The 12,715-nt window shown below is 57.3% G+C and overlaps 1 protein-coding gene across 1 annotated transcript; it reads right to left on the reverse strand.

Moving 5' to 3' along the window:
- Nucleotides 1–5,986: 5,986 nt before the first annotated feature.
- On the reverse strand, nt 5,987–9,201 carry LOC138102350 (olfactory receptor 14J1-like). Its single transcript, XM_069000037.1, has 2 exons — nt 9,119–9,201; nt 5,987–7,072 (listed from the first exon to the last, which is right to left on the reverse strand). The coding sequence occupies exons 1-2, from the start codon at nt 9,126–9,128 to the stop codon at nt 6,120–6,122; spliced, it is 963 nt and encodes a 320-aa protein (XP_068856138.1). The 5' UTR covers nt 9,129–9,201; the 3' UTR covers nt 5,987–6,119.
- Between the last annotated feature and the right edge of the window lie 3,514 nt (nt 9,202–12,715).

The raw sequence follows: 12,715 nt of genomic DNA on the forward strand, positions 1-12,715 counted from the left end.
AGAGGGGCAGGAGATGCTCCCAGTGTTGGTGTCGGGATTTTCTCTGCAAGCCGTGGTGAGGACTGGGATAAAACAAGCTGTCTCCCTGGGATCCATGAAGTCCATGGGGGGATGCAGAGATCCACTCCCAGCCCGTGGGAAAAGGTGCTCACAGCGGAGCGGCTGGGTGCTACAAAAGCTGTAATCCAGGGGGAGACCTGAACAGGGAGAGAGGGCTCCTGCTTCCAGAGACAGAGAAAGAGGGCCCTTGCTTCCAAACTGAAGCAGCTGATCCTTAAAAGACTACACCCCATGGACTAATGACCACACCTGCAGTTTTGGGAAGGCTGTTTTGCCCGTGGGAGGGACTCAGGTTACAGCAGGCTGGGCGGGACTGATACTCGTGAACTTAGAAACACGCTGGAGAAGTGCACAGAGAACTGTCTCCCGTGGGAAGGAGCCCATGGCACACCAGAAGAAAGAGACTCCCCTCCCTGAGGGACCTGAAGAGAGATCTCGAGTGATGAACTGGCTTGAACACTCCCAGGCCCTGTCTCTGTGCGCTGTCGGAGGGAAAGAGGGAGGGGATGGAGGGGAAAAAAGGTGTTTGAAAGGCTTCTTTTCTTCCTCATTATCCTACTCTGTTAATAATAAATTTACTTTATACCTTTAAGTTCGAGTCTGGTTTGAAGTTAGAATGTTTTATCCCAATCCTTATCTCAACTCATGAGCCCTTCGTGACGATTTTTGTGTGTAGCTGGTATTTGAAACAGTGTCAAACGATGACAGTGGCCCTTGTGTTCTATGTGGTCCCTCTCTGTCACAAGTGACCCTTGGTTCCATGAGATTACATTGTCCCACACTGGTCCCCAGGTTGCCCTGAGGCTGCGCTGTGTCCCAATGGACACTGGATTCCACAGGAGCTGCCAATGGCCCAGTAGCACCTGCATCCTCTGAGGCCCCGCCTTGTCAAAGTAGAGCCTTGGATCCATGAGATTCCATGTTGTCACAATGGCCTGCTGAGTTCCATGGGGCTGTGCTGTGTCACAGTGGACACTGAGATCCACGTGCCCTGGCAATGTCCAAGTGGCACCTGGCTTCCACGAGGCCCCGCTGTGTTTGGAGGTGACACTTTGTTCCCCAAGATTCCATTGTGTCACAGTGGTGTCCTGGGTGCCACGAGGCCCCGCTGTAAAACAGTGCACACTTGGTTCCATGAGTTTCCATTCCATCAGAATGCTCTCTTGGATTCCATGAGGCCCTGCTGTGTCCCTCGGGAGCCTTTGTTCCATATTTTCCCACTGTGTCACAATGGTCTCCAGTGCTCTATGAGGCCACACCATGGGACAGTGGACATTTGCTTCCATGAGATTCCACGGTGTCACAATGGTCTCCTGGGTGCCATGAGGCCCCTCTTTGTAACAGCTGAGACTTGGTTCCCCAAGATTCCCTGGCGTCACTGTGCTCTCCTGGGATCCATCAGGCTGTGCTGTGTCACAGTGGACACTCGCTTCCTCGAAGGCTGCAGATGTCCAGTGGCACTGGGTTTCCTTCCATGAGGCCGCGCTTTGTCCCAATGGGGCCTTGGTCCCATGAGAATCCATTGTGACCCTGTGCTCCCCTAGGTCCCACGAGGCCTTGCTCTGCCACAATGGCACCTTGTTTCTACTCGGGCTGGCAATGTTTTTGTGGCCCTTGTGTTCCATGGGGCCCCTCTCTGTCACAAGTGACCCTTGGTTCCATGAGATTCCATTGCCCCACACTGGTCCCCAGGTTGCCCTGAGGCTGCGCTGTGTCCCAATGGACACTGGATTCCACAGGAGCTGGCAGTGTCCCAGTGTCACCGGTGTCCCATGAGGCCCCACTTGGTCAAAGTGGAGCCGTGGTTCCATGAGATTCTATGTTGGCACAGGGGCCTGCTGAGTTCCATGAGGCTGCGCCGTGTCCCAATGGACAATCTCGCTGTCCCTGGCTCTGCCCTGCCACTGCCAGCCCTGCCCTGACCTCTGCCCAGCCTCACCCTCTGTGCCTTGGGCACACACACATGCCCTGAGCTCATCCTCCCTCTGGGTGCTTCTCCTGCCCCAGCGCTGCCCTGGGAGGGTTCATTCCTCACAGGAGCTGCTGTGTTTGTACTGGTGCATTTTATAGCTCTGCTTCTGCCTCTCTGTCACTTGTGTCGACACTGAGCTCTGCAGGGAGAAGATTCATGGAATCGTGGAATGACAGAGGTGGGAAGAGCCCCCTGAGCCCCCTTGGCCGGGCTGTGGCTGGGCTGGAGTTGCCTTTGCCCAGAGCAGCCCCTGGGCTGCTGTGCTTGGCACTCGTGGCTGCAGCGGGGTTGGTCCCAGCCCAAGGCTTTGGCTGTCCCTGAGCAGGGCTGGCCCCGCATGAGGCGTCTCTGCAGCCCCCCCAAACCATGGGCTGGGGGTGGGCAAGTGTTCCCGAGGGCACAGGGAGGGGACAGCTGGGCTGGACTGACTCAAGGGATCTCCCATTCCATGGGACGTCATGGTCAGCAATGAACTGGGGAAAGGAAGGGGAGGGGGGTGGCGGGGAGGGCTGGGGGTGTTTTTTGTGAAGACATTTGTCCTACAAAGCATGGAGTACATGTGCTCGGTCCTTTCCTGCCAGGAGGTGGCTGCACATTGTTTGCGGATGGGAAGTAGAGAATTGATCTCATTTGTTATTTCTTTGCTTCCAAATGTGGCCTTTACCTTTTGAGGCCCTTGCTGAGGAGGTGCAGAAGCCCAGAAGATCAGGACTGGTTTGTGTGTCCCAAACACCGAACACAGGATGGCTGCGGGACCAACCAAGGAGTGTTGGGAAGCACAGCCAAGGATTCCTGGCAATACCACGCTGTGAGGGAGAATAGGCTGTGGCTGGAGAAGGGGCCATGCAGATAAAGGCAGCACTTTTCCAGGACAAACATCCTTGCTCTGGCTCCTGGGCATAAGCACAGCATGGCACAAGAGCAGGATTGAGGTGGAGAAGTGGGCATGGACTGGGGGGGATTGAGACCACCAAAGACCCCGAAGCCTCCGAGCCATTTCCAGAGAGGTTTAGCAGAAGGAACTGCACGTGATAACTGATTTACACAGAAAGTGAGACACTTATCTCCAGGGCAGGGAAAACTGATCAGTGAAAAGGTCCTCCCACAGAGCCCAGACACACGGGTGCCCAGCCCCCTGGACATCCCATTGGCTGAGCAGTGCTGGAACCAGGACTGGGGATCTCCTCTCTCTGTTTTCTTTCTCTCTGCCCCTCTTTGGTTCACCTCTCTGTCTCTCTGTGTCTCTGTCTCTGTCTCTCTGTGTCTCTGTCTCTCTTCCCTTTCACCTTCCCTCTTGTGCCTTTGTACAAAACCCACTGCCATGGCCTTACATAGCTCAGGCACTGACAGACCAATTTCTATGCCAGATGTGGAATGAATTAATAAAACTCCCTAGGCTTTTCTGGACTCTCTGAGTGCTTTCATTTCATTCAGCCATGAGCATCTACAAAACTTGGGTGTTTCCTTCCCCTTCAGTCTGGGTCATCACAGAGAGAGGGAGAGAGAGGCTTGCTGGGCCCCTGATGGCCGGACACATTTAACCCACCAGTGTCCTTTTGCTCAGCTTTTCTCTAGCAGGCAGCGTTAACCAGATGAGGCTGCTCAAGGGCTCCCAGCAATTTTGATGTCTTAGATTTTAACTTTTATATTTTTCAAATCCTGCACTGCCTAGTGTGTAACTCAGAAGTTTCTTGTGGCCTGTCAGCTGCTGTTCTCTCATGCTGGTTAGACATAACAAGCCTCCCCAAGCTTGCTCTCCAAGGACACCCAGATTGTCCTAGGCCCAAAATGTGTAAACTAACATCTTAAGAAGGGGGGTAAACTTGGGGAAATTACATCATTAGCTGAAGTTTTAATTGGAGAATCAACCCTGATATGCAAATGAACCAAACTTATAGAAGTGTGAAGAACTTGTGACTCGGGGTCCATCCTGGGTGTTGCCTTTTTGACTGCCCAAGGTGTACCTTGAAGGCCCTTCAAATAAATACTTACCTTTATTCCCTTATTCTTGTCTAGTCTCTGTTTTCAGCTGGCATCAGTTTGGCATTGCTCACAGAGGACTTGGAAGTGCATTTTTTCTGTGGTATAGAGGGAATATATGAATGTTCCACAGCAGCCAAGGGCAGGCCACTGAGGGATGGCACCAGGGAGTGGCTGCCAAGAGGACTCTGTACCACGGGTGACACTTGACCCTCATTGTCCAGCCAAATTCCCACCCACCCCATGTTCCACCGCTTCAGCCCAGCTCTCACCAACCTGGCTCTGAGGAGAGCCCAGCAGACCCCGTCACAGGCCCTGCTGAAGTCTGGGCACACAACATCCCCTTCTTTTCCCTCCTCCAGGGGCTCTGCAATCCCTGCCTTGTCCTGCCAGTGCCTGGAATGGCTGCGGGAGGATTTGCCACATCCCCTTCCCTGCTGAGCCTGACCAGTCTGGGGCTCTCCCAGTCCCCTCCCTGCCCTGTTTGCAGACTGGTTCCGTGTCTGCCCTTCCCGAGTGCCCAGGACCCTCTGCGATGGCTCCGGCCTTTCCAAGGGCTTTGAGAGAGGTCCCACAGTGACACTGCCCAGCCTTCCCAACGTCCCTGACACCAAAGGCCTTTTCCACGTCCCTCATTTCCAGGTCAGTGCCCAGAACACAGCACAGCCCTGTCCAGGTCCTGGGGGTGATTCCAAAGGCAGGCAGCTCAGATTTCTCCCCACAGACCCACCACTCCAGTGTCTCTCTGTGCAGCCCATGGCTGTCCTGAGCATTTCCCTGGAGCCTCCCTGCCCTGGACATTTCTGCCCATCAGGCTGAGGCCAAGAGGGTTGAGCAGGTGCACGAGGATGATGGAGGAAAGGGCTGGGTCAAAGTGTCTCAGGAGGCTGTGCTGGGCAAGGCTGAGGATGCTGCAGGAAACAGTGGCACTGGTGAGGTGAGAGGAGCAGGGGAGAGACCTTGTGCCTGCCCAGGCTGGGCAGGAGCTGCCCCAGGATGGAGCTCTGAAGCACACACAGGATGCACCTGTGAACACGGGAGGGGAAGACTGGATCTAAAAATCAGGCTGGGAAAGCAGAGAGCAGGAGTGTCATGGTGTCAGTGCAGGGGAGCTGCAGCACTGAGGACTGAGCACAGAAGAACTGCTGCAGTGTGTTGGGGCTACCAAAAGTGTCAGAAGTGTCAGAACAAGAAGGAACTGCTGCCTGTAGGTGACAGAACTGCCCCGAGCCATGGTGCAGTGTTTGCTGGAGACAGCCCTTCCAGCCCAGGAGTGTTGCAGAGAGCAGGGCTGGTCACCAGCAGGAAACACTCTACGTGCCACAGGTGCAGGAAACGGGGGTGGGTCATGAGAGAGAGGAGGAAGAGATTTTTCTGAAGGTAGAGGACATTCCCCAATAGGGAAGACTCCCTTGATGTTGTCTGATTGTGCCAGTCCCCTTTTATCCACATTTGTCTTTTCACTTTACCTTCTTTAACTTCTGCGCGTCCCCGTCTCCTGCTTGGGCACCTGTGACCGAGCACTTGTTTCTCTGCTCGGTGCTCATGGAACCCGTGAAGGCAGCTCAGAGGGGTGACCCCTGGAGGTGTTTGTGCCTCTGGCCGCATTCCACTGCCCAGCTGTGCCCTGTGCTATGGGAAAGGCAGAAATGCCGTGTGCTGGAGGGCAGTACTGCCCCTGCCTGCAGAGCCCTTGGAGCCTGCACAGGGAGATGCTCCACACCTGGGCTGCTTGCCCCTGGAGAAGAACTTACGCCTGACTGCGCTGCTCTACAAGGGTTCTTTCCCCTCCACCTCTGCACAGAAGTCCTTGTGCCGGCAGTCAGGGGTCTGAAGAAGCATCTTGGAAAAACAGATCAGGGCAAGGTACTTTATTGTATTTAATGCACAGAAAACAAGCCTTTTGAAAGACTTTGGGTTACAGGAGAAAGGTAAATATTGATGAAAATTGCTATGAGTAAGGATAGTCATTTGTGGAAAATATTACAATAGTGCAAAAATAATAAAAAACCGCACCCATAAAAAAAAAAAAAAGAAAAGAAGAGAAAAAAAGGCTGAGGTTGTAATGGGTTACATTCTGGAGACTCTGGAGCAGAAAAGAGTCAGTTTAGGGTTTCTGCAAACCAGCAATCACTTTCTTCAGAGAGTTTCTGAGCTCCTGGTTCCTCAGGCTGTAGATGAGGGGGTTCAGGGCTGGAGGCACCACCGAGTACAGAACTGACACTGCCACATCCAGGGATGGGGACGAGATGGACGGGGGCTTCAGGTAGGCAAACATAACAGTGCTGAGGAACAGAGAGACCACAGCCAGGTGAGGGAGGCACGTGGAAAAGGCTTTGTGCCGGCCCTGCTCAGAGGGGATCCTCAGCACGGCCCTGAAGATCTGCACATAGGAGAAAACAGTGAACACAAAACAGCCAAAGAGCAAACAGGCACTGACAGCGATGAGCCCAAGTTCCCTGAGGTATGATTTGGAGCAGGAGAGCTTGAGGATGTGTGGGATTTCACAGAAGAACTGGCCCAGGGCATTGCCCTGGCACAGGGGCAGGGAAAATGTATTGGCCGTGTGCATGAGAGCGTAGAGAAAGGCACTGGCCCAGGCAGCTGCTGCCATGTGGGCACAAGCTCTGCTGCCCAGGAGGGTCCCGTAGTGCAGGGGTTTGCAGATGGACACGCAGCGGTCATAGCACATGATGGTGAGGATGAAATACTCTGCTGAGAGGAAGAACAGAAAGAAAAACACCTGAGCAGCACATGCTGAGTAGGAGATGTGCCTGGTGCCCCAGAGGGAATTGTGCATGGCCTTGGGGACAGTGGTGCAGATGGAGCCCAGGTCGCTGAGGGCCAGGCTGAGCAGGAAGAAGAACATGGGGCTGTGCAGGTGCTGGCCGCAGGCTACGGCGCTGATGATGAGGCCGTTGGCCAGGAGGGCAGCCAGGGAGATGCCCAGGAAGAGGCAGAAGTGCAGGAGCTGCAGCTGCCGCGTGTCTGCCAATGCCAGCAGGAGGAAGGGGCTGATGGAGCTGCTGTTGGACATTTGGAGCCTCTGGCCATGGAGTGCTGTTGAAGGACAAGACAGTGAGGAGTCAGGGGAGACTTTGCTGAGCAATGCCCAAGCCCTTTCTCCCGGCCCTGCCCCCCACTTTTCCTTTTCTCAGAGCCATGCCTGGAGCTCTGCTGGGATCTGGCCCCGTTGCTGTGACGAGCAGGGGCTGTGCCCATGGACAGCGAGGAGTCAGCTCTGCTCTGCTGCAGTGGGGACATGGGAATGGGGACAGGGGCTGGTCCTGGGGCTGGACTCCATCAGCCCAAACTGCTCCTGAGGCAGAGGAGCTGGGCAGCATCTCCTGTGCCAGGGCTAAGGAACGGTGACGGCCAAAGGCACTTTGAGAGGGTTTCCTGCTGCACCCAGGGAGAGCAGAGAGAGCTGTGCAAGGCAAGAGCATTGGCTGTAACTCAGGGAAGGGTGAGGGGAGCTGCTCTGTCACTCCATCTGTCCCCAGCTGCCCTTGCTGAGATGGAGGGCAGTCACTGTGTTCCCCTGAAAATCAGCCTGGCACAGCTGAGAGCAGAGGGAGCAGAGAGCAGAGCAAAGTGGCTCAGCCTTTCTCAGAGTCTCAGCCCCACTGCTGGCCAAGGACACTCGCGGCCCCAGTGTCCCCTGGAAGGCAGCTGAAGCTGGGATGGCATCCCGAGGGCACAGCCAGGCTCCTGTCCATGGCACTGCTGGAGGAGAGCCGGCTCATTGCCAGCCTCCCAGCCCGGCCTGCCCAGAGCTCCCGGGGCAGAGGGAGCTGGGACACCCCATTGCTGTGCTCAGCCTGCACAGGAGGAGCCCCAGGGCTGGGCCTGAGCCTGCAGCTGGAAGTGCCATTCCCAGAGAGCCCCTCAGCAGCGCCAGGAGCAGCTGAGCAGGGCAAGGAGAGAGAGCCGGGCCCTGAGGAAAAGCCTTTCCCTGCCCAGCGCTGCCCAGCCCCTCCCGGGCAGCACCAGGGCAGGACAGTCGCCCTCAGGCCCCGGGCAGCAGGAACGGGCCCGTGGCCGCAGAGATGCCCTTCATCTCTGCTGCTGCTCTGCCGGCCCAGGAGGGCACCGAGGGCCCCGAGCCCCCGGGCTGAGGGCCCCGAGCCCCCGGGCTGAGGGCTGTGCTGGCTGCGAGGGGACACCGGAGCTGCGCTGCTCAGGGCGGTGTCTGCACTGCAGGGCAGCGCCGGCAGCTGCCACAGCTCCCCTCAGCAGGGCTGCCCTCAGCGCTGCCTCCCTCCCTCCCTGCCCACGGCTCTGCTGCTGGAGCTGGCCCAGCCGGGAGCTGCTCCTGCGGCCCGGGCTCCGTCCCTGCCGCTGCTGCCGGAGCCCAGCCCAGCCCCTGGGCCAGCCCTGCCCGGCAGCCGCTTGGGGCTGCGGCGATTAAAGAACAGCTCCCCCGGGCCTGGGCACCATGGAAAGGTGATGCTGGCTGGAGCTGGGGGCTGGCGAGGTGCAGGCACTTGCTGAGGCTCCCAGGAATCCTCAGTGTGATGGTTTAAGAGCCTCAGCCCCTGCTCTGCCTGCACAGCTGAGTTTCCATTCCCACCAAGCTGAGCCAGAGAAAAGTGGGAGCACAGATTGAGGAAAGCAGAAACTCAAGCAGGAATCTCCTGCCCTGAATGTGCTCATGAAAATCCCCTCAGAAATGACCTGGGCATGAGCTGGAGCTCTGAGCAGCCCTGGCCCCCACAGCAGCCTCTCCACAGCAGCAGGACCTGCCCTGCAGGAGTCACTCCTTGCAGCCACAGCTCCTCCCCACCGCCCATGGGGAGCTCCCAGGCAGGCTGAGAGCTGCCCCTGGCAGGTGGCAGATGCCCTGGCCTGGCAAAGAGCCCTCAGGGCTGCAGGAGCTGCTCTGCAGGACAGCCCTGGGCACCCCTGGCTGCTGCCCACCTTCAGAGCCTGCAGCCGGCCCTGGCAGCAGGAGCCGTCCTGCCCTGTCCCTCTGACGGTGCCCAGGGCAGCCCCGCTCTGCAGCACATCCTCCCCCAAGGCAGGAACGGCAGCAGAGCCATCCTCACAGCCATGGCAGCCGTGCCATGGGCCAGCTCTAGAGGATCCCTGCAGCCAGAGACTCACTGTGTCCCATGCTGTGAAGGTTTCTCCAGGAATGAGTTCAGAGCTGTCCTTCCAGCTGCTTTAGCCAGCTCTCTGCTCACTCCTCCCAGGTACCTGCAGGCAGTGCCCTCAGCCCTGCTGGGCTGGCAGAGGAGCTGCTCCTCAGCAGAGCTGCCTCTTTGAAGCTCTCCTTGGTTGCCAAGAGCTTGAGAGTTCCCTCTGTGCCAGGAGCCCGGCCCAGCTCAGCAGCACAGCAGCAGCACAAGGACTTTAATGACCCTCTCGGGGCTTTGGTGTTGTTCACATCAGACTCAGTCCCTCAGAGTGTCTTCAAAAAACTTCTCAAGAACTCAAAGATTCAAAGTCCAAAGTTTCTTTAACTTTTAATGGGTCCCAGTGAGGGACACGACTCACGTGAAAGTGTGCCCAGGTTCCAGTGAGAGCAGAACTCTGGAGGCAGCGATGGCAGGTGGGGACAAGCAAGGGAAAGGTGTCTCTGGTGCTGAGCAAAGCTGGCTGTGTTCCATGAGTGCAAAGGGCCAAGGCCTGAGCCCCAGCCCCTGGCAAGGCAGATCCTGTCCCTCCCTCAGTGCTCAGGGCTCTTGCCGGGGCACTGGGATGTGGGGATGGGCAGTGCCCAGGGCAGCACCATGGGGCAGCCCCTGCCAGGCTGCTGGGCAGGGACAAGGAGGCACTGAGGCCCCAGGGCTGCAGGGGTCACTTGTCCCCTCCTGGCCTCAGGGCCAGGGCCAGCAGCCGTGGCCAAAGGGCTGCACAAGTTGGCTCTGTCAGGGCCTTGCAGCTGCTGCCCATCCCTCTGCCCTCTGCAGCCCAGGCTGTGCCACGCTGTCCCTGCCCTGCGCCTCTGTCCCTGCAGGCTGTCCTCATCCCCCCGGCTGCCCCACCTGGCTGGCCCCTTCCTTTGCTGGCAGCTCTGCGTCCTGCCTGCCTCTGCCCGGGCACACAAAGCCTTGGGCTGCTCCAGACTCCTTCTGGGGGACGTGTTGCACCCCAGCCCTGCCTGGGAGGGAAATTCCTTTCTCCTGGTGTCCACTCTGGGCCTCCCCAGCTGCCCTTCACATTCATTTTCTCTTTCTCTGCCTGTTCTCTACAATGCCAGAAGGATCCACCATCTCTAAAACCTCCCTTCAGTCCCTCCCAGGGCTCTCCTCTGCTCTCCTCAGTCTCCACTCCACGGAGCACAGAGCTCCTTTGTCCCTATACAGTGGTCAGGTGCTCGAGGCCAAGAGCACCCGGACAAGAGGGACGGTTCTTTTCCCCAGGAAGGAAACCACAGAAGCCCAGTATTGAAAGATGAAAGGCGGCCACCAGAGGCCAAGGCCAGCCAGACCTGTTTGTCTTGGCAGCTTTTGTCTGGCAGCAATCCTGGGATAGATGGAATTTTGGAGGCCAAATTCCAATTTTGGCCATGGGCAGCAGGAGGAGAAGGATGGTTCTCTTCCACTGGAAGAAAAGCACAGCGCCAGCGTTTCAAAGGCAGCTGAGAGCTGGCCCTCAGGAAGCCAAGGGAAGCTGGACTTGTCAGTCCTGGCAGATTTTGCCTGGGAGCTGTACTTGGATATACGGAATTTTGGAGGTGTATTCTCAATTTTGGCCATGGACACCTGGACTTGAAAGATGTTTTTTCCCAAGGGAAGAACAGCACAGCCCCGCAGTGTTTCAAAGGCAGATGAGAGGTGGCTCCCAAGAGGCCAAGGCCAGCGAGACCCATCTGTCCTGGCAAGTTTCATATGGGAACAATCCTTACATAATCAAATTTGGATGTAGAATCCCAGTTTTGGCCGTGGGCCCCTGGAGGAGAAGGACAGTTCTGTTCCATAGGAAGGAAAGCACGGAGCCCCAGCGCTCCAGGGCAGTGAGAAGCAGCTCTCGCCATGCCAAGGTCAGCCGGAGCTGCCAGGCGGCCCCAGGAGCCCAAGGCAGCCAGAGCTGTTCCACGTTCCCTTGGTTCCGTGGGCCCTGCAGGGTCACAAAGGCCCCTCGGTTCTTTGGGGCCAGCAGTGCCACAGTGGCCCCTTGGCTCCATGGAACGCCACAGGGTCACAATGGTTCCCTTGGTGCCACCAGCCCTGCAGGGTCACAACGGCCCCTGGGTTCCACGAGGCCACGCAGGGTCACAGTGGTCTCCAGAGGAAGGGCAGCACCAAGCCCCAAGGGTTTCAGGGGCAGATGAGACACAGACACCAGAGGCCAAGGCCAGCCACATCTGTCTGTCCTGGCAGGTTTGTCTGGGAGCAGCCCTTGGATATTGGGAATCTGGGAGGTGGAATCCCAATTTTGACCTTGGGCGCCTGGACAGGAAGGACGGTTCTTTTCCATTGTAGGGAAAGGGTGGAGCCCCAATGTTTTGAAGGCAGATGAGAGGTGGCCCCCAGGAGGCCAAGGCCAGCCAGACCTGTTTGTCTTGGCAACTTTTGTCTGGGAGCAATCCTTGGATAGAATTTGGGAGGCCAAATCCCAACTTCAGCCATGGGAGCCTGAAGAAGAAGGACGGTTCTTTTCCATAGGAGGGAAAGCACGGAGCCCCAGTGTTTCAGAGGGAGATGAGCAGGAGCCACTGGAGGCCAGGGCCAGCCAGAACCATCTGTCCTGGCAGCTCTTCCCTGGGAGCAATCCTTGGATAGACAGAATTTGGGAGGTGGAATCCCAGTTTTGGCCATTTGTGCCTGGAAGAGAAGGACGGTTCTTTGCCATAGGAAGGAAATCACAGAGCCCCAGTGTTTGGAAGGCTGATGAGAGGCGACCGCCAGAGGCCAAGGCCGGCCAGAGCCGTCTGTCCTGGCACCTTTCGACACAGAGCAATCCTTTGATAGATGGAATTTTGGAGGCAGAATCTCAATTTTGGCCATGGGCCCCTGGGGGAGAAGGACAGTTCTGTTCCATAGGAAGGAAAGCACAGAGCCCCAGTGCTCCAGGGGCAGATGAGAATCAGCCATGGACATGCCAAGGTCAGCCGGAGCTGTCAGGTGGCCCCAGGAGCCCAAGGCAGCCAGAGCTGTTCCATGTTCCCTTGGTTCCCTCAGTGTCACAAAGGTGTCCTTGGTTCCATTGGGCCCCTCAGTGTCACAAAGGCGTCCTTGGTTCCATGGGCCCCTCAGTGTCACAAAGGTGTCCTTGGTTCCATGGGGCCCTGCAGTGTCAGAAAGGTGTCCTTGGTTCCATGGGCCCAGCAGTGTCACAATGGACTCTGTGATTCCATGAGGACCTGCAGGAGCACCATAGTCTCCTTGACTCCACGGGGCCTCTCAGAATCACACCGGCCCCTTGGTCCATGGGGCCCAGCAGTGCCCTGATGATCCCCTCGGATCCAATCCCACAATTACAGGGCTCCCAAGCAAAAACACAGGAAAAGGAGGAACAGTTCTTTACTCTAAGAAGTAAACAAGGCTGAGGGAGGAGAATGAATCCACCAGAAAGCCATGCCCAGAGCTGTCCTGAAAATCAGCCCTGGCTGGGGTCGGGCTGGGGGAGGCCCTAGCCCCCAGACCCCTTTGCTGAGGCCAGGTTTGCACCCCCATCCCCCAACCAAGGGGGCAGGAGGAGTTTTGGGGGTGGGGGGTAACCCCTGCTCAGGGGGAGTGAACACCACCCCCCTTA

This window comes from Aphelocoma coerulescens, unplaced genomic scaffold (assembly GCF_041296385.1).
Source record: "Aphelocoma coerulescens isolate FSJ_1873_10779 unplaced genomic scaffold, UR_Acoe_1.0 HiC_scaffold_70, whole genome shotgun sequence".
Lineage (NCBI taxonomy): Eukaryota > Metazoa > Chordata > Aves > Passeriformes > Corvidae > Aphelocoma > Aphelocoma coerulescens.